General features: G+C 38.0%; 1 protein-coding gene across 1 annotated transcript in view; it reads left to right on the top strand.

Moving 5' to 3' along the window:
- Positions 1–5,738: 5,738 nt before the first annotated feature.
- suclg2 (succinate-CoA ligase GDP-forming subunit beta) overlaps positions 5,739–26,552 on the top strand; it is a 112,321-nt gene continuing 91,507 nt past the window's right edge. The window contains exon 1 of the mRNA XM_042495608.2: positions 5,739–5,896. Within this exon, the coding sequence (XP_042351542.2) occupies positions 5,747–5,896 (150 nt within the window). The 5' untranslated portion in view covers positions 5,739–5,746. The remainder of the gene's footprint in view (positions 5,897–26,552) is intronic.

Genomic DNA, 26,552 nt, shown 5'->3' with positions numbered 1-26,552 from the left:
AAAAGTGAAAGTTATTGTGGGTGATGCCGAGGTATGGCAGTCAGCTCTGGGAGAAAGTCCTCCCTGCTCTTCTTCTTCTGGAGTGAAAACTGTTTACTGGGTCATAATCTGTCCAAACTCTTTGGAAAGCAAATGGAAGGATGAAAGGAAGGGCTCAGGCTCATACATATGCATAGCTGTGACATTGTGAACTCCAAGGGTTAGCACAGAAAATGATGACTAATTATGTTTGCCGTCTGTCATATCAAAAGATGTGCTGAGCACAGGGTGGCAATGACCGTCCCCTCTTTGCCCATCTCTTTCACTCTCTCTGTTTGTCCGATCTCCATCACTCTTCAGGACTTCGCAGCGTCTTTCTTGCCTATTTTAATTTCCCTGTCAGGCAGTCTGCTCACTGTCTGTGCGACTAAGCCGCTAGATTCCTTGCTTGTTGACTCAGCAGTTAAGTGCATTAATTCCCCATCTCTCTCACTCATTTTGTATTCTGTCGGATAGAAAACAAAACTGTTCTCTGGCTAGCTAATGCCACATAAATCTATATGTAAACACAACATAAAACAGAGTTTAAAACTTAAGCTTTGAGAAGAATCGCAGCACTGTCACAAAGCCGAACAGCTCAGAACTGGTATGCACTGATGTGCCCTTATTCGTGAATGCGCTGCCTGTACTTTTGGCCTCAGTGCATCATATACATATATTCACAGAGGTCAAACCTAGTAAGTTGGTGCTCTGCCATGTCTGCTTTCTTTAAAGGCTGAGAGACTGAGTCTGAGCGGTTGAATAAAATGAAAAGGATCTATCAGCATTCAGTCGGAGAAAGGGTTATTAAAGTGTCCAGACTCTGTGTGTGTGTGTGAGAGAGAGAGTGTGAGACAGACAGACAGACGGAGAAGCAAAACCTTTTGGATGCTTGTGGATTATTCTTTCTCTCTCTGGTGATCTGCTATGCTGTCCAGCCAGTCACGTTAATGAGATGGGCAGAGCCCTGCTGCCATTGTCTCATTGACTTTTTGAAGAGGGCCCTGCAGTCAGGAGGACTGTGCTGAATTTGCTTTTGAACCTTCACCTGGGAACTGTGGTTAACAGGCAGGTCAGAGAGAAGAAGACGCGCGGAGAGGAAGAGGCAGGGAGAGCAGGAGCAAAGAGACATGGGGAGAACAACAGAGGGCAAGCAAAGAGTGAAAGTAACACCGCGAGTGGAAACAGAGGAAGTGCGAGAGAGAAATGAAAAAGAGACGGAGGTGGCAGATAAACAGAGATTGACAGAGACGTGTGGTCCAGACTCTGGGCAGGCTTAGGGTGTCAGCTCCTCGCTGTGGGCCCTGCGGGTTCTTAGCCAAGCACCGCTGGTATTTAAGTGATAGGGAGGGGTCAGAGCTGACCGCACGGCCTGATGGGAGCTGTGGCTCTCCATGTCTGGTATTCTGACAGCTTGCAGCTCACTGAGTGGAAACTGATTATTGAGGGAAACCTCAAATTAGTTGCTCTGCCTGCACATTTGCTCACTTTCCTCAGGGGAGGAGAGCGGTGGAAAGAAAAGATGGGACAGGCAACATTATTATTACCCACAGGGCCACCGAGAGTGTACAACCAGGGAAAATAAGCAGAGAGTGTGATGAAAATGTACACACTCTAACTCATCAAGTGTTTGGTGGATGAAATCAAACCTCTTGATTTTCACTTTTAAAGCCATAATAGCTACCCACACATGCTGTTTGTCTTTCCAGTTTCAGTCTTAGCCTCTTGTATTATGCATTATTACTAACAACTTAAATGTTTACTGCATATATTATTTATATTGCATGCCTTAGTTTTTCCTTCTTATTCACATTCCGTGTTGCATGATAGTTAGACACAAATGCTTGTTTCCCTGTATGATTGGTTTTAATCATAAATCGTATAAATAATGGACGTAGCTACTGTGGCTCAATTCAGTTCAATCCAATTCAATTAAATTCAGTTCAATTCAATTCAGTTCAATTCAATTCAATTCAATTCAATTCAATTCAATTCAATTTTGAAAAACTTTATTTATCCCAGAGGGGCAATTTCTATCAGTAAAAGTAAAAGAAACATATAACAGGGCTTAAGAACAAAACATAAGTGACACTAGATAATACAGTCCACAGCACTGACAATACATGTCCAGCAGCCATTGTGGCCATGTACCAAAGATAAAGTCAGATGGTCAGATGTCAGTAATAATCATTTTAAATGCGGGAGAGTGGTGCTGGTGCAGTGTGTAGGGGTGTGGGGCTGGTGATAGACCAGGTGGTGTGGAGGTTAATCTCAGGTGGGATAGAGGGAGGGGGCTGGGAGCAGACTGGAGTTCATTAGTCAAACATTGGTTTGTCAGCTCCCGTTTTGAAGCCTCAAGTTTGGCATTATGGCCATCGTTATCTTGGTTTTTTGGAACCAGAAGTGACCATATTTGGAAAAAAAATGTGGAGCTGTGGAAAAGGGGTGGATCTGTCTGAGAAGCCGAGGACACCATTGGCAGACAGCCTGTCACTCAAGCAGCCCACCCTTAGATATGCGTAATTTTAGGCCTTGAAAAATGTAAATGGAGTTCTCTCTAAAAATTCACTCTACAGTTGTCATGAAGTAGCATTTTTACATGGGTGTCTATGGTGAAGTGTTTTTGGCTCCCCTGTGCTGGCTTCATTTTCAGCCTCAGAGTTTCCCGCTTGGTTATAAATCTACAGTTTTTGTTTTTTTGCTCCATATCAACCGATTACTCAATCACTCAACTGAATCATATATTCATGTTTTGCTCATATGTAATGCATATGAGCAAAACATACTAAGATTTGTTGGTGAAGATTCTCAGTCATCAAGGTCATAGTAATTACAGGTGCTATGTATAAGAGAGGCCTCTGTTCAGTCCTGAAGCAAGTTATCTACGATATGGCAATTAGAACATATTAGGCATTATATGAATTAAGTCTTATTCAATGTCATAAAAATGTCGCTTACACTAAAACCCCTAATCCATCATCTGAATTTAAACTTAATTGTATCACAGCTGATTTATGGCAGTGATGTAATACCTACTTGGCCAACATCTTTTAGATAGAAGTCTGCTGTTCAGTGTGTTGGCTTTTATTCTTTAATTTGATTTCTGTTTTAATTAAACCCTTAAAGCGAGTACAAACACCCTGCTTTTCTAGTGGTGTGTTTTGCTAAGTAATATGATCTTGGTAGTGTTTTGTTTTCTAACTTAATCTGAAGCAGTAATTATGACTTTGTGGATGAGATAAAGATATAGGAAATATTAGCTTCTTTGTAAAGTCCCCATTGAAATCCCAAAACGTGTCACACATTTCAGATGGTTTGTAAACAAGAAATAGCAGCACCAGTTGCTTTGTATTCTAGGAGAATAATGACATGATTGCTATCACTGCAGACAAAAACACAGTTTTTGTTCTGCGAGACAGGACAACATCTCAAATGAGAAAAGTTGAATTGCATTAGTAAGGGCCATTGATATTCTGACAGCCCTGTCTGAATATCAGTTCCCTTGATACAAGAAAATGTCTCTAGTGAGACAAAGAAGATGAAAAAAAAGAAAAGAAACATAAGCCTGAAAATGTTCAAGTGAATCATCTTTTAGTCATTCTGCTTGTCTTTGGCTCTTAGTGAATTTTTAGACTTAAGTTGAGCGCCACTCTTCACTGACACAAAGAGACAGGCTGGGCGTTTTATGCATTCGGTAGGATTTGTTGACATACTGAAATATCATGCCAGTGCAGCACTTTTCATTTCATTTGTGCTCTTAACCGTCAAAGAATATCTCACACTGTGTGGAATATGGATCACTGACTATTGAAGGCTCTCACCCAAAAGAAGGGGGTTAAGAGCAAAACATCAAATAAACATGAGGAATCTCCTCCCAGCTGACAAGTGATTCACATTTGCACATTTTTAAATTTTTTTTTAAGGTTTTACATTGTAGATTCTTTTTTTTTTTTTTTTGACCATAGAAAAATGTCTGTTAGTTGTAGCTGTTCGTCATCATCTCCTCCCCTCCGTCTTGTCCTCCGTAGCCTGCTGACACTGATGGTTTCTAAGTGAGTATCTCATCCCTCTCTCTCTCCCTCTGTCATAATCACTGCTCTTTATGATCGGTTTGCCCTCTCTGCCCTTTCAAGATGCGGCATGTAATGAGGGCTCTGGAGGGCTGTGTGAGTGGGCTATTTAGCCATTCAGACAAGATCAGCTCACACATCCCACGCTCTCTAACTCGACTCCCTACCAATACCTCTCAGCTGAGCACAGTGATTGTTTGTCCTGTTCACAAGGTCACACACTGGATGGAGCTGGAGCGGCTCAGACATCCAAAATCAATGATGGGCCTTTTATTGTGTGCATAGTTCATGTCTAGGACATGCTCAAAATGAGCAACTTGATTATTCAACTCTATTCCCCTGACATGTATAAAGATTAAGTGGGAGTGTTTTGTAGAGTTAAATGGCTACAAAGACAAATTAAAGCGTTGATTTTGCAGTCATACAAATACCTCAAATAAGAAGCAAACATATTTTTCCAACCTGTGCAGGCCTCAATTTTTTTTACAAGTGGGGTTATTAGGACAAAATTATATTATCAGCAAAACACAGAAATTCCATTAACTACTAACAGCTAGAAGTTAGCTTAGAAAATTAGAAATTTTCATTGGACAGAGTGAACTTTATTTATTTAAGTGTATAATATACTGCCATAAATATGAACAGATAAATATAAATGTCTGCATAATACACACATCCCTAATGGAATTATTTGGTTAAGGAATTATATTAAGTTATTATATTTATTCACAACATCTCGCAGCACTACTTAGAAAAAAAACCCCATATTGGTCTCATAAATGTTTTAACACATGCAGAAAACCTATTTATATAAAATGCCAAAAGATCTCCAACTTTGGTTTTCACAAATACACACATCCTGACATGAATGCAAACAAACCTAACCAAAGCATACAAAAAGCAAAGCCTTTTTTCACCTATTAATCTCAGTTGGCACATTTTAAGCATATTTTTGTCATTCACAGGTAATTTTCTAATCCACTTTAATCATAACTCTCTTATTAGCCGCAATTTAGTTAATCATCCGGTTTTAAACTTCAGAGCAATTTTCATCTTTTTCTTTATTTTATTTTTTGACCTTCAGATGAAAATAAAAATATCTAGGCTCATTGTAACCATTATCTCTATTGATAAGAAGACAATGCTGTCAGGTTTTCAAATTCTTTTTTTAAGCTACAAAATGTCTTCACACACATTTTCTTCATTAATTTAACTACTAAAATAAACTACACTTTCAGCTAATTCTATCAGCCTGTTTCAAAGCCTTCTCCACAATGCCAGGAATATATTACTGGTGGAATAAAAAAAATGCCTTGGTATGAATTTGTGCATTTTTTCTAAAACAGACCAATTTAAAAATTTGGACATTCTGATAAAGTAAACAAATAGAAAATTTTGCATTCAAATAGACATTTTGTTGTTGCAAATAAAAACACGTTTCCCATATTGTGTAAACATTTTCAAATCTGAGAGACATTTGTAGGGTTCTTCATCACTATATTGCAGCCTGGATTTTAAACATATGAACAACTGCACACTATCACCGTGCTGTGCAAAGTTAATCATGAATGTACATGCACAACCTGATGTTGCACATTGAACTTTGGAGCATGCGTGTGCCTCCTCTACAAGCCCCGCCCATGTCAGCCGGTCGACCTATGAACGGCTCTGTGATAACTCGCACATGCTCCCGACGTCGTCTCTCTGTGGTCTTCCGTGTCAACATGGCGGCATCCATGGCATCCCAGGCTGCAGCAAGAGGACTGAGGACAGCAACCTCAAAGCACATACTTCTGGACAAACTCAAGGTACTATTACAGCTCGCATTACCCAGGACGCGGTTTCCTCGTCGCGCGGGTTTGTTGTGCTGCTGCGGGGTCGTTGTCATCGTCTCAGGGAGCTGTTTGTGGAGCTACGTGGCTAACATGTTAGCATGTCTGAGCAGAGATTTGACATCAAAGTTGGACAGTGAGACAGTCCTCGGCTGCTGTGAGGACACTGCCTTTACTGCGACCCACAGCGTCGTGGCGACTGTATTCATGCACGTCTTCAAAATCACAGTTATTCAACAGGTTTTCTGAGAAAACTGTAGTAAACTCTTCACAAATAACTGCTGCAAGATGTTAAGAAGATAGTTACAGCAGGTGTTTTTGTGCGCGTGTGTCTCTGTGTGTGTAGCTGATATGTAACTTAAAAAAAGGGGGGGAAAAAAAGCTTTTATATATACATATATACCAATGGTCGCATTTTTAGATTTTGGTACTTGTAAGGCATTTTTTCCTCCACTCTTTTCTTTCAGTCTTAGTCAAGTTTTGTGACTTATACAGTATAAATGATAGATAGATAGATAGATGGCTGCCTTAATAATCACAAAGGGAATTTTGGCATTCATTAGCTTATACAACACATACAAAACAAAATCAAGACAAAAACGCTGATACAGACAGGATTAAAGAATAAAATATAAAAACAAACAAACATACAAAAATCAAAACACACACAGCAGTGAAATGATAGTTTAGCCATAATAATATTATGTCATGACTTAACAAACATGATGATATTGTACTGTAAAGCCTGTGGTGATTCCCACCCCTGTTAGCCACCAGGTTAATAGTGACAGAGGTCTGTTGCTAGAATACATGGTAGTAAAGGTGATAAACTTTAAATATAGAAACAGTGCAAGAATAACGAGGACTCTGTCATTGCTATAATAATGCCTTCATAGGTGTTAAATACTAACAGCACATATATGCTCACAGCTTACTTATAAATGACATGGCTCAAAGTTTCTGGCTGCAGCCACATTTCAGATAAGACTGCAGTAAAAAGGTTAACCTTTGCACTTTGATCCTCTTGTGTCTGTTTGCAAGCTGTGAACAACAACTTGCAGAGTTTATTTGATTAGATTCATTTATGTACATCATGGTAAATGATTACAGTTATCGTCATCTGTTTCCCAAACAAAGCGTTAAGTCTCATGATTAAAAACAAAGCGAAGCAAAATGCTGCCCCTGTCAAGTATTGACTGACAAAAAAAAACTGCACTCTGACAAAGAAGAAGGCAGACTTGTTTTTTTGAAAAAACATTTCATAACTTCAGGAGAAGCAAATAAATATATCAGCATGTTCTGCCACAAGCAGTGCCTCAGTTTTATATTTTTCCTCTCAGTCTGCATCAGAAAGCTGGTGTTATTGGAAGTGTGTCTGTATAAACCTTTGTAACACTCGTGCAGATGTCCTTACTGAAAGTCAAAGCAGAAACCTGTTGATACAGTAAACATTTGTCCAGTCAAGTCGGCACATTGTGTTTGGCACATTGTAAGCTGCAGAGTTCAATCTTATGTCATATTTATTTTTCCATGTCTGGTTTTGCTGTCTTGCTTTGATAGATTTTGTTAGTCTCTGAAAGAGTCTTGAACAAGTTTTGAATTGTTTGAAATGGGGTGTTTTTTTAAACACACATGGTTTACACTGAGGCCAGGATTTAAAATGTATTGTGCTATTATTGTATATTGAGAAATATTGAGAATACTTTTTTTGTGACCAATTCTTTTTATTTATTTTCGACACAACTTACAGATATAAATCAACCAATAACTGCAGTCAATGTGACAAAGACATCAATGTGAGTAATAACAAATGAAATACATATTTGAGATTCCCTTAACAAAAAAAAATAATACATTCATGCATTATATGACATAGCCCTACAGTAACAGATACAGAGAAGTAACAAAAAAAGAAAATCCAACTGCATCTTTTCAGTGTTCCTTTACTGTAACCTGACCCTTCCCCATGGGTCTTTCTCCAACTTCTATTACTCATATATAAAGTTTCTTACATGTGGATTATAAAATAAATGAATACATTTATTAATAAAAAAATAAGAATACATTTTTTATATTATATTTCTAGCTGAGTGCTAGTCCCTTGCCTCAAGCATAACATGCCCTGCACCATTCATCCTAGCAAGAGAGCTCCGTAGATAAAATCTCAATTAAAGGAAAAATCCACTGTTGAATAGGAACAGTGAGTGGTGGTTGCCGCCTGACCGCAAACATCTTTTTTAGCAACAGTGCATGCTGATAGCCATAGCAGTCTTTGAGTACGGTTAAAGCTCTGCTTTGAATCATCATGAAGCAGCATACATGCTGGAGAGCAATCCATTTTTACACCCAGAATTTCAGATAAAGAATACTAATAACATTTCTTCATCCTGATTCTACAGATCCGGAGGGAATATCCCGAAGCAATAAGACAAAACAGGGTCATCAGGATGCAGTCTAGAGCTCCTATGATTATTTTTATTATTAGTTATTAATTTAGCAGTGATTCTGCCCATTAATTTATCAAATTAAAAAAAAAAAAAGACAAATGCTTATAGAAGCGTCCCAGAACCCCAGTTGTCAAATTCCAGTCACTTATGTTTTCGACAGAACAGTTACAAGTACCTAAAGAGATTCACAGACATGATGGCAAAGATATAATGAAACTTAACTTAGCTTACCTTAAGTGGTTGAGGCAGTCTCTAACAGAGACAGGCTCCTCAAAGTCCAAAAGAAAACAGATTGATGATTTCTTCAGTAGTAGAGGACACATCACAAACTAATTCAATCACCTGAGCCAACATCAGACAATAAAGCGCAGTGCATGACGACATTAACATCCAGGGATTAGAGACACATGTTATGGAACAAGTAATGAGATAATCAGAGAAACACTCCAGCAATAACACACCCTCTTCTTTTTTAAATCATTAATAGACACATTGCACTATTTATTTTAATGGCAAAACACATGGTTCAGATACAGTTGGTTTATTATGAGAGATTTGAGATTTTAGAGTTGAGATCCTTACTCCAAGATTTCATAAAAGAACAGGGCTTAAGGCTGTCCAAATGTTTCCAAAAGGTACTGGCCAGACTAGTATTGAATTTGTACTGATTTGATCACCAAGGACATATTTTACCTCGGTTTTGGCACTTTGCATTTCATAAAAATGTACAACCCTAACAGAGTGCGTAGCAAATTTTTCTCTAGGTCACTCTTCAAACAGCTGAGCAGATATCCTCCTGAAGAATGACCCGATACTGAATCCTCCAAAGTACTGTTCAGAATATGTATGACAGTGAAAGCTGCTCTGACAGTGATTAATTAGGGATGTGATTAATATAATGACATTATAGGCCTTTATATAAGATTGTCCAGAGATGGCAAGGTAACTTTTGAAATGTGATAGGTTACATATTACTTGTTACCCTGTAAAAAATGTAGTAAGTAATATAACTGTTTTAAATAGTTATAGTACAAATAAGATAAATAGTTATCAAAATAATGTTACTTATTAAATGTTATTGATTACCTGTAAATTACTACGGAAGTAGAGGACCTAAGAAATCCAGTGGTGCCAATAATGCCATACTAGTTATATATACTAGGAAAGGAGATAAATAGTGCTCTGAAGTTGGGCTAAATTTTGGCCATTGAAAAAAATAATGGTCATTTCACAGGGGCCCCTGACCTCTGACCCCAAGATATCTTAATGGAAATGGGTTGTATGGGTACCAATGACTCTCCACTTTTTAGGTATTCCCACTTTATGATAGTGCTTATATATATATATATATATAGCTTAATTGAAACAGAAATCATGTATTATAGCAAAAGTAAACAATAACAAATACTTATACACATACATATATCAAAGTTATGTGATTATACAGCACAGTTTTTGTATTGGCTATTTTTGTTTAATTCGCCTCTTGGGTGTCTAAGATGTATTTCCCATCATTGCTTTCCCTACCTAGGCTACTCTGTACTGTGTTTATTAGCTACTGCATGAAATATGCAACAATCTGGGAGTGTGGTGTTACCAAAATGTATTGTTTTAATGAGTGGTGTATGTATTGGCAATGGCCTTAAAAGGGAAACCCTTGCATAACTTCTAATCTTACATTTACTGACTGTCGTACCTGCTTCTACTCCATGACTTGTTCCTCTCTCTCTCTATTATGTTTCTCTCTTTCTCTCTCTCCTTCCTCTCACTCTCTCTGTCTCTCTCTCTTTTTCTCTCGTCGTCTCTTTGGTCAGGTGATAAGAGTAATGATCAGGGATTCTCTCTGGTCTGCAGCACAGTATCAGAGCCTGAACTGATTGACAGCCAGGTATCTCTACAATAGAATCAGCTTTGACAGTATGTCAGCTAAGCTGAGGAATTCAATTTGCGATGATTTGTTGACAACAATGCAAAGGACATTACAATATTCAGCTGGTTTGGCTCCAGGGTGCTCTTAAAGGGGGAGTGGGATGTTGTAGGTTTTTTTTTCTCTTGCTCTCTCTTTCACTCTCCCTCTCCCATAAATCAAATCTCCTGAATTCTTGTCTGCACAGCGAGATAATCCTCAGGCTGTTTTTCACTGTCGCTGCACAGTGGTGAATTTGTAAACGTTTGCTAAGTTTTTATTTTTTGTAAGGTGTTCCTGCTTAGCAATAACCCAACAGTGTCGAAGCCCAGCATGGTTTGAAGGGAACACTGGGAAGAGAGGTGGCTCAATGAGACTCGGTCCTGAATATTTTACGGAGGGGGGTGGAGAGCCCTCTGCTTGCAACGACTTCTTTTGCTGGAACTTCAAACGACGGGCGGCTTCCCCATCTGTCTCAGCAAGAACACATTTACATTTCCTCCCCGCAAGGAATACTGGAGGACGAAGTTAGCTCTAACTGGATTTGAATATCGCTTCACCAAGGTTAATAGCCATTTCTGTAGCTGGTGAGGTGCTTAGGCTTTTTCAATAATTTAGAAGGGCGGCAGTCATTAGGAAATGTTGGCAGCCTCTGAAATGGGGAATGCAATGACTGAATGCACTCCTATTAGCTTAACTTCTGCTGTTGTTCCAGTGTAGATAATGAGGGAGAAGTGGGAGTGATGCTGAAAATTAGTTGAGAAAACAATGTCAGTGATTGCTGACAGCTGTAATTCATTAAAAGTTCAGTATGTTGAAGATTATGTTCAGCTGCCATACTAGCTTATCCATCATCTTTGAAATGAGACCTTCAAACATATCATAAGTGTGATTTGGGCTTCATAATTGAGTTTGCCTGGGGCCACTCCCTATGAAGTTTTTTTTTTTTTTTTTTATATATAAACACGAAGACCTGAGTTGCCCTCATCGGTGTAGCATGATTGAATGGTTTTTGTGTTGTAAAAGCAGTGATGGCAGTGTGCAGGTTTAAGTGAACACACTGTGTTACAGAGCAACGTTGCTGCTGCCAGTGGCAATAAAGACAACAATAAAGAAGCTACCCTAAAGTAGTAAATTGTCTCCACACAGCTGGCAGTTGTGCTCTACTGATACAGCCCCAGACGCTTTGGCCAGATGTCAAAATTTGACCAAAAGGTTTTTTCCTGGCTGGAAAAGAGGCAGAGGTGGTGCCATCCTGATCATGTGCACACACATGCATGTGTACTGTAGCTGCAACTGGCTCAATGGCCACTTTTAAAAGCAACTTACTTAGTAGTTCTGGTAATCACATTTTTTTAAAAAAAATTTGTTTTGGTGAAGTTGTTGAATCTTTTTTCCCCCAAAAATTCTATATATGGTGCATTTTTCCTAATTAGGTGTTTTAGTATAACCAAAAGGAGACCAGTGATGCATGAAGTTTTTTACGCTATGTATAAGAATGAAGTTATTGAATATTTTTGTAGTAGGCCATCTCTTTTTGGTGCGGCACTTTGTAGATGGTGTGTGTGCCCTCCCTTCACAAACCATGGTTAAAATTAGACATGGTTTGTGTTTAAGCAATGTTTTGCCTTATCGATCCAGGAAGTTCAAATTTGTGAATCTTTCAGACTTTACTGAGTCAAATGGATCTGCGTTCACAATACTGAATGCTATTTGCAGCTGTGTTTGTAAATGCCAGCTGGCGATATAGGCGATATAAACTACTATAAAGCATCAAATGGCAGGGAAAAGAAGACTAATAGTGGCCTCATTGGCTTTCTTTTGCATTTATAGGGCTGATACCCACTTTGCTTCCTCTTTGCCGTTTTGGCAGCACCTTTACCGGTGCACTGTGGTGATTTAAAATATAGTGCGAACACAGTTGTGTATTACGATAATTGCAGTTACGAATGAAAGAGACAGAGTTTTTTGAGAGCTGTAGGCAGGATGAAAAACCCTGCACCAGATGTTTGTCCTAGACATGGTTGCCATAATAATCATCAAAGCGGTGCAACCATATTGCGTTGGACTTAATATGCTATCTTGGTTCATCTAACATGAACCAGTAAAGGCACATGACAACATCAGAAAGTCTCTCTTGTAATGCCATCAATTGCCATTAGTGTTCCAATTCATAAATATGGGTCTCGGGTTTATTCCTGCAACCAAGTTCGCACATGTGGACTAAGATGTACCTGCTGTTGAACTTTGACATAGGTGCACATCCTTGTATTGCCTTCTCCTCATAACTGCCTTATCTTCCCCTTTTGACTCGACACCTTTGAATATGACTCCTTACTCGCTCTCCTATTAACTATGCTAATTACTGAAATCCCTATCTGTAGAGACACAACAGTCAGGTTTTCCTTTCTTAAGCCTGTCTGCCGGAGATTAGACCTGCCCTGCCTAAAGACCTGCCAATGATGCAAATCTCACTGATCTAAATCCTGGAGCCATGCTCTACTGCTCCCGCCTCTGTCTGCACTCTACTGTTCTATTCCCGGCTCTGTAACAGACAGATGTCATTTTTCTCTCCATACTCTAATTGTCTTGGGCCCGGGCACGACCTTAGCTTTCAAGATGCAAGGACACTGAAAGCTAAAAGTGGGTGGTAGCATTAACGAGAGCAAAAAGTTCATCTTTTGTGCCATACACACAACCTTAAATAATTTACCTTTTCTCTTCCTGAAAAGCCAACATATTGACATTATAAGGTTTACAAAAAGGCAAAGAAAGCTTTGTTTTCTTGTATGCCTCTACGGTGAAAGCAGAATCCAAAAATGGCAAACATTGTCAACTGATGTATATGCGGGTGGCAGTTAACAACAGGAGAACTATATGAAACCATCTGTTTTTCTCAGTAAACTCATGCGGTATAATCCAACTCCTGTTTATCCAGTTGTATACTCAGTACTTCCCAAACACATCGATTGTTGCTAAAACTGTATTAAACACATCTACATACAAGCAGCCCATCTGGGTAAGTGCATGTATCCCAAGACTGCTCATATATTCCATTGAATAGAGTTCAAACATATGTGATTGCCCAGGTGCACTACTTGCAAGCAAGGTTCTAGTGAAAATACATGTGTTCGGGAAGTGCTGAGCATATGAATGAATACAACATGAGTTGTGTGAGAGTTTGTAAATGTACGTTTTGATATAGTTTTGCTGTTGTTTAATGTGGCCCCCATTTTCTTAAATTCATCAAGAATTTTCTCCAGTTTTTGTTTTTTTATTCACCGTGGTGGCATGTGAGAAAAACAAAGTTATCTTCACAAGTTCAAGGTAAGATGGGGTGAGTAATTGATATACAAGTGATCGATTTGTTGGTGAAGTATTCCTTTAAAGGGAAGGCAAAGTCTAATGATTGTTAATGCTTAGATGTACCGTGTAAATGCAAGCAGTGTAACGTTTGAGGAATGAGTCATTATGCTTTTGTTAAACTAAATGGCAAAGTGGCCTTAGGTTTTATCAGTATTCCATCCCCACTGTCTTTGCCATCCAAATCTTCGTAGGCCGTAACAAAGCTGAGGACAGAGAAAACTTCTGCCATCACTACTCAAGTACTTTGGTAATTGAAGGAGACCAGGCTAGATGGCTTTCTGAATTAGCCCGCTAATGCTTCATGAGGCATGCTCTTGTTACATGGCTGGCTTTAAGTGGAAATGTGCCTGTAATTTACTCTGGCCAGTTTATGCAGAAAATCCACATCAACTCTGCTTCTTTGCCTTCTCCATTTCCTTTACTGTGTGTCACCTCTCTCACGACTTACTACATAGTGCTTGTCTAATTGCAAGACAGCTCGTATTTATGAGTTGCAGCTAAGTCGCAAACTGCCACCTCATTAGCAGAAAAACATTCTACTGCATGGCAATGATTTTGATAGTCGCTCTGAGTACTGCGCTTTCTGATTCAGCCTGTGCTCATGGAAGTGGACACTATAAAGTTCCCCTTTAAATTCTTCCCGGATGGTTAGCTAAATGGATTGGGAAAAGAGATGAGTTCATAACCTGAATGGGAACAAATCAATTACATAGAATTGGTGAACTGGCAATCTGTTAATTTCTTAAACATTTGATAATGCCCCTTAAGGAGCATTCTGCTTAATTAACTCTGCAGTCATTTGTCGTCACTAATAAGGCAATGTCATTTCAAAGGGCTTAGGTTCTGGCCATGACAAGTAATGAGGATTTTAACTCAGCAGACATCTGGGGATACCACTGTATTATACAAGTTACCCAGTGCCTCTGAAAGCTCCAGTGGTCCACTTGCTGTGGTTTAGCAGTTTAGAATGAAATGCACTGTCGTGTGTCAACTCCATTAACAAAACAAGTACATCCATTTGTATACACAAACACAAAAAAACCCAGTTATAGTGTAGTTTTCATGGTTTAATGTTTGCTAAAAAGAAGTTACTGCAACACAACAGTGAGCACCAGATAAAATGCCCAAATGTAGTTTTACACTTCAGTCCTCAGCCATGCTAACAATTCTGTGAGACTGCACCTGTGCACACCAGTGCTTTGAGTTAGATGCTAACAAATACATGCAAACATGCTCACAGTGACGATGCTAACATGCAGTTGTTTATGGAAGCAGGTATATGTTCACTGTCCTAATTGAGCTTGTTGGGGTATGAATTTGCAGAGAGGAGACCCCATGATACATTATCACAGCACTTAAGTCACAATACGATATTACTGTGATTTCAAATGTGTTGCAGTATGTATCGTGATATTGCAATATATTGCAATTTCTTACCTTTTTAAAGCTGCAAATTATGTCCACAAAGGAAAACTTTAACATTTGTTTTATCTAATAAGATTAAGTTTTATAGTCTGTTCATCTAACTTGTTCATCAAAATGTATCTAGCGGAGTGGAGAGGCAGTTGATTATATTATTCGATTAGGCCACCACAAGTTTCATTTGTATTTGTAATATCAATGGTCTATATAACAAAACGTAGATACGTGGTATCCGTGTAACAATACTATGTTGTCACAAAACAATATTGTGATTCTATGGTGTATTGATATTTTCCCTCACCCTTACCTGTTATTATGCTAATATTTGGTAATCACTAAACACAAAGTACAGCTGAGGCAGATGGTAAATAGTTTTGTAGTTTTTAAAGGTATTTGGTCAGAAAGTATTGGACAGATAAAACATTTGACCTGGTGATAGCAAAGATGAAAAGTCAAGAAATCACTAAAGGTATTACCATTTATCCTGAGGGGAACATAAAATTGTGTACTTGGGATGCACGATAATATCGGCACGTCATCCGTATCAGCAGGTATTGGCTTTACAATGAAATATCGGAATCAGCCAACATGCTGATTTCAGAAGGATATCACAAACCTATATATTTCTTTTTTTTTTAACAAAGTGAACATGTACAAAGCATCAATCCCTAAATGAATCAATATTACATACACTGAAAAGCATTGTATTTCATATCTCCATCTGCTGGTGGGCCATCACAGTAAGAGTATACATGCTGTTAATTCCACTACAGAGGAGACTTGATGATCACTAAAATAAGGTGGGGGAAAAAGTGGATACATCAAAATGGGTATTGGTTATTGGCAAAAAGAGTTGTTATATGCTGGCATATCTGATATTGGCAAATAATCCATTATTGTTACCCTTAGTGTGTACCAAATTTCATAGCAATTCATCCAAAAGTTGTTGGTATAGTCTACTTAAAGCCCCCCATTTCAACCTCATGGTGGTGCTAGATAGAAGTCAGGGGATCTCCAATTTCATTAGGATTTATTGTCTTAGTCTGTTCAAAATTAAAATAAAAACTTAATAACAATCTATCCAATGAGATATTTCAGTTTGGAACAAAGTAGTGCACTTGCAGATGCACTTACAGATCAAAATTGCTATCCTCAGAGCCAAGGCAGTAGTTTGACCAAGAATAGACTTAAATGTCTTCACTGATTGACTTTTATAATGAAAAGGACTCATATTGGGTTTTAAGCTTGCTGAAAGGTCTACTGTGTCTTGCTCTCACTCTCATTTTTCTGCTTCACAATTTTTCTGTGGTGCTTAGGCTTTTTTTCTCAGTTTTCTTTTCCCGGCAATTGAAAAAAAAAAAATCCACCAACGCAGGCCATCTCTGATGTTGATTGGAGAGGAAAACCCTGTGGTCGTTAAAGGACAGTTACTAGGAGGACATTCAGAGTCATAAAATGATCTCAAAGGTCTCTTTTAACCCCTCCATGATTGGAGTCCTGTAAGGTTCCATTCCTGTTCTTAAAGGAGATTCATGTGAGCCACATGAATACAGGTTTGCAATTTCTCCATAATATGCCTGCCTGAAAGTGTGCCTTAGCCTCAGTACCTATGAAAGCATCAGCCTTTTTTTTATTTTTGTATGGGCTCTCTGAAGAATAGATCCTGGTTTGATGTATTGAGATGTTCCCCTAATGGATCTGCACTTCGTCCAGCCATTAAGATGATGATAGTGGAATGTGTGTCTTATGCTCAAGGTATATTTTGAATCCCAACGGTGCTATACTGCCTTAATGCAGCTGTTCATAAATGGATGCTTTATCTATATTTATAATTTATAAACAGTTAGAAAAAAAACTCCATAAAGTAATTTGTAACTTTTTTTTATTGACTTCTGAAGGGTAGTGGGTGATGACGGCTGTTGTTCAGGTGTCCAATAAGGTATTGATTGGCTCATGCAGCAGCAACCACTTTTGCATGTGTCCTCCACATCATCAATCAGAGCAGTCTCTCCAACATGTCCGTCCACTGCTGTACTTCAACCAGCAAAGTAGAGAATACCGCAGGTACCCATACTAATGTCATGTAAAAAGAAAAGAAAATGCTTTAATGCAGTAATTTGAGAGTTCAAAGTATCTAGTACACTCTACATTACAATGGTATACCACATACTAACACAGAGTTAATTCAGTACTTGTCTGCGTATAAAAACAAACAGTAAGGGTCACATAGGTAATCTTTTCTAGTTTTTACATGGCTTTTGTATTTGTTTGCATACATGTCAGTAGGGCTGCGCCAAATGATTATGTTCATCATAGATAAATGTGATTATTTTTTGCCAATCAAATGATTTCTGTTGACTCTGAGCCTATGGTGACTTATTTAGATGTCTTGTGTTGTCAAACTAACAGTTCAAACCCCCTCAAAATATTGACTTTACTTTTAAAGAAGAAAAAAAAATTGCTAATTAATATTTAGTCAATTGGTTATTCTACTACTCATTTAGATTTCCAGAACCTTAATATGCTAATTGTGTGGTCTGGATTGTTGAACACACAGTGCCGAAGTCCTCAGATAGATAAATAACCTGTGTTCAGAGATAATGTTCCCTTAGTGTTACCAACTGCCAGGGCAGAATCACATCTTCACTCACTATTGGCTGGATCCTGTCTGGCTTCACTTCCATTCAAGAAACAAATGCGTTTTTTGACCTGCGATGTCAACCCTTTGAATTTTTGAGTGACAGATTAACGAGCAGTGCAGCATTGACTGGCTGCTGTTTATGGGCCTGATCAAAGGTGATTGCCTGCTTTGTAACCTTCCCCTGTAAATTAAGGCTTATGGCTCTAATAAATTTCCAAGGGAGCCAGAACTAGTCTGTCAGATGGTGACTTTTTGACATTGTTCCACTCTCTCATAGTGATAAAGACAACTGCTTTAAATTAGCCCTAGGATATTGACTCCTTAAGTCTAACAGAAGGGCAAATGACAAAGTAGTGGCATGTCTTGAAATGACTTTGGAAAGTGCCAAGATCAGACATCCCCTCACTGTGATGACACTTCTCACAACAAGTGCGGTTTGACATTGTTCATGCTGCTCTCAACCAAACATGAGACTGCACAATTTTGTGCCTCTTAGGAGAAGTCCTGATGTTGCATGATGCTGTGCTGAATACCGTATGGACTAGCCAAAGAAGTGTTTTGGGAATAGCTTTGACTATACCAGGAGTTTGTCCTTCAATGCCAATGGTGGATCAGTACAGCTGCGACAAGGACTTTGTAATGTGATGCAGCTGCTGCCATAGCAATGTCTGTCCTCTCTGTGTCTTTGCGTGAGGGCACAGTCGCTCTGTGAAGAGAGCGGCCGTATGGTGGCATAGTTTATTCAGCACTTTTCAGTGTTCCAAAGATTCCATTTGTTCTTTTATTTTAACTCGTGTCAACACAATTTAGATTTAAGAATTGCCTTTGTGAGTTGTTGTCTTTAAGTTTGTTTTGATACTTTTCTCTCAATTTTTTTTTCCATCACATACTTTGTGGTCAAATTTTGTTAATGTGCTGCATTATTTTTTAATGCTGTTTTGTGTGTAACATTTCTACAGAAGAATACTGCAGAAGGGACTCAGTTTTTTCCTTTATATGCATCCGCACCGGCAAAAGCCGTGGCTGGCGGCATTATATTTTCGGTTTGCCGTCTGTCCCATTCTTGTGAAAACAATATCTCAAGAATGCCTTGAGGGATTTTTATGTTCAAATTTGGCACCAAAGTCCACTTGTTCTTAATAAGTGATGAGAATTTGGTGGTTGAAGGTTCAAGGTCACTGTGACCTTTCATCCATCTCGTTTGCATAAACATGATATCTCAAGAATGCCTTGAGAGATTTTTTCTCAAATATGGCATAAATCACCACTTATGCTCAAGAATGAACTGATTAGAATCTGGTGGTTGAAGGTCAAAGGTCAAGGTCACCTCAGCATAGTTCTAAATTTACAGAGACAACATGAGCACGGCTTTTCTTAGTGTGGATCAGACTTTTAAATTCAAAGGGTGCATGGATTATAATTGACTAAAAAACTATAGTATATGATTTATAAGTAAATGTAATATTTTTAGGATTTTTATGTTTATATTTTCACTGGGCTGCACCTCACTGTGTGAGTGGACTCAGAATTAGACACTTTGATCAAAACATGAATCATAACCGGTCACCGTTAAGATCTGACAGAAAGTAGGACATTTGTTTTGGGCTTTTAACTAACAGTCATTTTCTAAGAAAGAAAAATAAAGTTTGTATCCACCTCAGCAGTTTATTTCCGTGACATATTGTGATCACTCGCTGAATGTCAAGACTTTTGCTGCAAGCCTGCTGAAAGCAAAATTCTTTCAGGGAATAAGTGCTTTTCCTCAATATGACTCCAGCTTCTTTCTCCTCTGCCTAATTTGAATTTAGCAGTAAAGCTTTTTACTGTGCTCTTGCATCAAAAGCAAAGCACAATGCAGCTGCAAGGGTGTAATGGAGACAATAACGGCTATTATTGGAGTGATGTCACATTAACACTTATGTCTTTATAGGTTTAGTGATGGCATGTTTTTACCACTTAGAAATGTATGTCTCCCTGCTCTAGATAGAAAGCCAGGAACTCTTTTAGTTGGAACCTCCTTTGTCAAAATGACGCATTTTAACAAAACTGAGAGTATTGCTAATTTTTATTACCAGTGTGAATGCTTTCATTTCCACATTCTGTCTTGCAGTGTTTTTTATGTATGTTTTATGGCCTAGGAAATTTTAAAAGAACATTTGCTGGTCAATTGTTGCCTGCATTTTTTTTTAAAAAAATGTAATTTTTCAAAAATTCAGGGTGCATTTTTTAAAAAATAATAATCAGTACATTAATTTGCTGGGTTTGTGAAATGAAGACAGGTTAAAATGTATACATCAGCACTCTTAATGTGTGTATAGAATACCATCTCTGTATGAATTAAAGCAGGCGACAGTTCCAGTAACTGTATAGGCTTTTATCTAACTCTGAATAGCCTTAATAAATCTATAATGTGTTAGTTTTTAGATAAACTGAAGACTTAATTTCAGTCTTTCTAATAATTTTTTTTTTTTTTTTTTAAACATCCGCCTTAGAAACTGTTGAAGGTCAACTGAAAATATTTTAGAAAATAAAAGGCAGTGCATTGCAAGGGTCTTAAGTGTTGAGACTAGTTACAGGCACCATCAAAAAAAAAGCCAAAATGAGTGTAATATTCGCTCTTTATTGATGCAATTCTGGAAAAAAACTTCAGTTGGAAATTTTAGCATGCTTGATTTCATCCCCACATTTTAAGCACTGGTGAAATGGAATCATAAACTCAGCTTTCAAGCACTCAATCATTGATTAGTAGACTGAAACAAATATTCTGTATTATAGGTTTGGGACTACTTTATTTGATGCATTGAGCTCAGTAACATCATTCAGTGACACTGATCACCCATCCAGCCACCAGTGGACACACATGCTGTGACATAACACTCTAGCATAAGCGCTAACGTAACTTATCATGCCCAAATCGGTGATGCTTGCTTGTTTGATGATGGTGAGCTCGATACTTTTTCACTTGTTTTCTTCATTTGACAGTCATGATTAGCTTCTAGCTGTCCCAGGCTGTTTGGGCGGGTAAGGCCAGCATGCCTTATGGAAGAGCAGATTCGTCTTATTCACCACTTCAACACCAAGCCAGTCTATTTTCCATTTTTCAGCGGCGGAAGTGTCAACTTTCTTTTCTGTCTTATTTACTGAGGGTGGAATTAGTGACGGCCCAGGATTTGGGTTGGCAGGTGCAGGATTACGTGGCCTCTGCCAGGTGTCTGTGTGAGTCTGAGCAACAGCCCTGTTTACTTGAGTGTGTATTAGGCAGAAAAGGAAGTTTTTTAACAAATTTTAACAGCTTTAAACAAAGTTAAATCAACTGAATGAAAATAAAATGATGGCTTAATGTGAGAAATAGACATAGCCCCTAAACTGGTAAATACATTTTTTAATCTCTAGGGTAATTTGGGAGGCAGTCTGTGGCATTAGTGCTTCTAAAGAAATGCTGCCTATTTGGATTTGCAGAGTGAATGAGACCCGTTCCTTCAGTGGCATTTTTGCACTGTTTCTTTCTTATATTAAAAGAGAATATAGCTGTTTATCTTTGTCACGACTCCGACTCACTCTTGCCACGTCACATCAATTGGATGCACTCTTGAGAAAGATCTTGAGTGCTTTTGTGTGTAGAGGAATTTGCTGTGAATATTTATGCCATCTAGGGCCCATGTCAGAGCATACAGCTTTGTTTGTGCCATAGAGTGTCTTCATCATTGTGTACAGCACATCCCATGTGTGTCTATTGTTGCATTTTTGTGTGTGTTTTAAGAATAAGTAGAACAGTAGTTAGGTAGAAGGACTGGGTAGGGTTGTCTCTAGAGTGCTGCTGATGATAATTACTGTAGAGAGAGTATCTCAGGGGACTGCAGACCAGCTGCTTGCTTGTCTGCCTGCCTTGCTGCCATACTGCCATTCACTTCTTACTGTACTGTTTTCTTTTAGGGCAGACATGAAACACTCTGATTATTCCTTTCTTGTCAAGACCTCAGCAGTATCACAACCTGCCTATCTAACAGCATTAAGCTTGACTGGAAGTGAATAAAACTGTGAATGTGGTCTTGATTACTTTGAATGCAATTTTGGAATAGTGTATTCTACAATAGAGACTTAGGCTGGATCTGTTTATATGATATATCGAATACCAAGGAGAAAAAATGGTCCCTATTATGATTCTGTCCTTACATATGTTCGTAAACTTAGTGTTGACTTTTTATCACAGAACCACACATTTTTTAAAGAAGTTTTGGGGCATTTAATGCCTTCATTTGAAAGTAAAAAGTCAAGGGGTGGCTGAGTATGAAGCAAGGTTAAGGTTGAAAACAAATTCTGGGAATATTCCAGAGTGGGAACTTCTCATTTCAAATGAACAGAAATTTATGGTAAATTATTGGATAAACAGGAGAAAAGTGGAGTAAAATGGAAATATAGACATTATTGACTCTGGCTGTGAAACCTGTCTACTATATCATAAGCAGACATAATCTATTAATTTTCCAAACAAATCTTTGAATTTGTCAAAACATTCAATATGAAATCTGCCAACAAGTAAACTAATTGGAAATGGTACACTGAAAATTTGAGCTGACGATGTGGGCTATGTGCAAAGAGTTGAAAATGAAAAATTGATTTATAAAAGAAATATTTTACTTCCAAGAAGTAATATAAATACATTATTTAAAACTCCTCGATTAGCATGCTTCATCAAGCTACACCCCGCATGGTAACAACTAGCTAGCAATGCAAAAGGTGTTCATAAGTTATAAACTGTATACCCCCTCTTCCATGTAAGTTCACCATTCGCTACTACTGGTTCACTTCTATAAAATGTATAATTTTATAAATGAAACTGCACAAAATTTCCCAAATTTCTGAACTTAACTTGCCTTGTAAATTGACCCAAGATTTTTCAACCCTTTGCAAAACTAGGAAAGACTTACCTTTAACTACACCTCAGAAAAAGAGTTTTTCAAACACAGTTGTGCATCTTTTTACTGATGAATTCACTTCAGCTGCATGAAAGGGACTTCTCCCTCCGACACCCCGGAAGCCTGAAATACTTCCTCGTTCCTTGCAAGTTCTTAGTAAATCTATAACATTTCTGTACTTTCAATTATATTTTAAGGAAGATTCCTTTTAATTAGAGAAGTTGCATGTTTTGTTATTCTGCCGACTAAGATCTATTTTTATAAATAATGAGAACATCTTTTACAGAATGTGTTGGCAGGTAAGCAACTGTTGCCTCCTGTTTTCTTGCTCGGTGTTTACCTCTGGATGGTGTTGAGCCAGATGTGCCTGCATGCAGGTTATATTAGAGCCTTGCTCAACTTTGCCATGACAGATTTCACAAACAGATGTAGTAATACCAAGCCTCACTTCATCTTTTTAATTATAAATTCAAGCAATCAAGAATAGCTGCACATGTCAAAAAGTCAAAGTATAACAGGAAAGTAGTAAACAATAAAAAGACAGACTTGCTGTTGCAATTCACTGCTCGTTAATGACTGCGATTTTGGCTTCAGGCCATTGTCAGAGCATGGTGAAGAATGACACATTCACTCAGTGATTCCCACGCATGTGAGGTTAAAAAGTTAATTAGCACGACTAGTCACCAGTCATGTGTCATCTGTCTGCTCATCAATAGTAGCAGCCGGTTAAAACAGTCAGTACTTACAATTAAGTTCACAGAATTACATATTATAATTAAATAGAATCATCTGATATTTCATCATTTATGAATATCACTCATTTATCAGTATCACTTGTGTATTATCATTTAACATATTTGTTTTTGCTTTCCGTCCAGTGATATCATTGGACTGCTGCCCACTTATTTATCAGTCCATACAGAGTTTGGTAAGAAGGCCTTCTCCTACGCTGCCCCCTCACCCTGGATCACGCTACAGCACAAACTGTGTTCAGCACAATTCTCTCAGGGGATTTCAAACCTTTTTAAAGAAACTTTGAAAAAGCATCTTGAGTGGTTGTTCTTGTGTACAGTTTAAAATTACCAGTTTGGCACTTTAACGTATCCGTTTATTCTTTGTATGAATTTCCTGTTGCCTGTAACTTTGTGTCGTATGATCTCTAATCTTTATTTGGTTCCCCATTAGCTGCCACCGAAGTAGCACCCACTCTTCCTGGGGTCCACACACAGAAAAAAAAAACAAAGCAAGACACATTATACGTATCAAAACTCTTAATAAGAATGCATTCAAGACAAGTGAAAGTCACTGAAAAACTAAACATCACAGCACATCAAAATCCATTAGATATATAACACATAAAAAATTCACATATAAAAAGTGGCACTTTTATGAAACACCAAAATAGTCTCAATAAGAACACATTTAAGACAAGTAAGTCAAAAATATGTTGTTCTGACTTGACCAACTCTATTTTGAGAATGAGACCACCTGTTTGAATGAAGGTTGAATAAATAAAATAAATATAACCTACAGTCTCATAAACAAAGGAAGTAAATGTGTCAATGTGTCAGCCAAGTGCTATTTTATGTAGTTTGAATATACTAAAAAAAACAACAAATATGTGCCTTAGATATTCTGATTAAAATATTTTAATTTTGGAGTTCTTATTGCATATTACAATCTTCAAGTAAGTATTTGCAGTTGCAGCAAGATTGCAGTTTGTTACTCAATAGATTGTTCTCCTAAATCCCTCAATGCATTCATATTGCAGCTGCTAGCCTAGTGTGGCAATATGGTTTGCTTTAGTTTGTCAGTTGTCCATAACGTGGAAAATTGTCTTCAGCCAAGAACCTTTGAAATATTGTAAATGATACAGCATTAAATAACTGTAATACATAGGGGATAAGAAATAGTTTATTTCTATGCCATTGCTTTTACTAATTGAATTTGGCACAGAGTCTCATGCATGCTTTTAGCTGCGTATCTGAATGAAAATTCTCATTTCAGCAATATTGTATGTAATAGGTCTAACTCGCTTAGCTGCTAATGGCTTCTCTATATTTATGTGATTATGCTCTAATGTTAAACTTAAAGTGACAGAGTATTGATGAAGGCAACAAACAAAAGTGGTGTGTCTATATCAAGTAAATAACTCAAACTTGACTACAGCTGTGTTTAGAGCAGTGTGATTTAAATGAGGATCAAAATGATTAATCACCACAGTTCTTTCTTTCTCAAGTGAGGTGGAGATATTATGTGCACACACGTGCATTTGTTCAGTGCCAAGCAAACATGTAGCCGAAAAGTATTTTAGAATTTCCCACAATTAGACTTTATGATTTAAAAAAAAAACAATATATAAATTGTGTCTTAATTACATGCATAGCCATTGGTGTCTATAAAGTGAATCCCTAGATATTAAATGTTCTTCTGCAATTTTCTGTGTAAAAGTCTCAGTCAACATGGTTAAGCTATGATTAAGCCCGAGGACATGACCACAAATACTGATGCACTGAATATCTTGTAAAACAATTTGATTTTTGGCAAAAAAAATAACACAAGTGTAGATTTTCTCCTATGTTTGTAGCATTGAAAAAAAAATTGAAAATCAAAATGACGTTTATGTTATCACCTGTCACACAATTTACCAATACACTTTTAAAGGACAGTCTGCCCTTTTTTTCTATGGTTTGTTTCTTTCTAATTTAAACTATTTGCTTTTATTAGTATTAGTATCTTCTCAGATTTATTGTTGTTGGGTTTTTTTGTGTGATATTTTTACGGGATATTTTGCTATGATATTTCTGCTTTGGTGGCAAAGACATTACCAGCAGAAACACTGTTGCACCCCTTTGCTGTGGTCTGGCCAAAACAAGACAGCTCATTTCCTCCTCTTTGGCAGTTTTGGTAGCGCCTTTCCTGGTGGACCGTGCTGATTATGATGCAGCATCATCATTTCAGCATTATGCCACAAGGCTGCATGAAGGTATATGTTGTTAGAGCGCCATCTTTGATACAAATTGTCTGCAGGTCTGGTACATGCTAAAAAGTGCCTTAGGTTCCTTTCCATTCTCTGGTGATTTGCCCACGGTAACTGTCAGTGCCTGCAGGGACACCTCCGGCCCCACTTGACTTCTCCAGTAAGCAGCAGCTGTTATTTTAAGAAATGTGCGCTGCGCTTTTTCCTCTCTATTCTTCTCACTCCTCCCTTTTCTGGGTGACAGAAAACCATTTTAATTGATATGCATTGGTTTGTCCTAGTTGGCTGGTTTGGGAATGCTAATAGCAGATGACATGATTGATGTATCTTTTTCTAAATGTGCCCTAATTTTAGCAGGAATTAGGACTTAAGCCTTTTCTTGTCCTTTTAGTCTTTGGCAGTGGCTTTTGGGTCACATTATTGTCATTCACTGGTGGTTTTAGGAAATTCTCCCATGTTTTTGAGTATGTGTACTCCAAAGTTGTTCCTCTATCTAAGAAGCAGTGAATGTTTTCTGTATTCTGAATCTTGGAGTTTTCTGTATTAACTGAGATGGTTTCACTTCTGTTTGCAATGGAGGGTGAACAAATGTGCCAAAATTACCAAACTGTCGTACTTATTTAATTTTAACTCTGTGTTTAGATTGCAATAATATTTCCAAGAGACGTTTTAAATAAGTCTTTGATAAAATTAGGAATGCATGATCTGGTGGTGCTGGAGCCTGGAGCCGACAGGGGAATTTATGCTGCTAATGTTATCTTGAACCGCTCTGTTTCTCACAGAGCGAAGCCAAAAGTGATGGAAATGTGTCGTCACTAATGGATTGTTGTCTCCAGCACTACTTTGGTTTGAGTTTCACATGCAGTAGGTTGGACCAGCATTGCTTATGTAATCACCAGTCTGTCTGCATCGAGCCTAGCGTGTTGTCCACATCTTGCATCTGATCCCAATGCA

Source organism: Plectropomus leopardus, chromosome 2, assembly GCF_026936395.1.
Source record: "Plectropomus leopardus strain MGB_pleo_1.0 chromosome 2, ASM2693639v1, whole genome shotgun sequence".
NCBI lineage: Eukaryota > Metazoa > Chordata > Actinopteri > Perciformes > Serranidae > Plectropomus > Plectropomus leopardus.
Note: the sequence above shows the minus strand (reverse complement) of the source record. Positions and strands in the feature narration are given on the sequence as shown.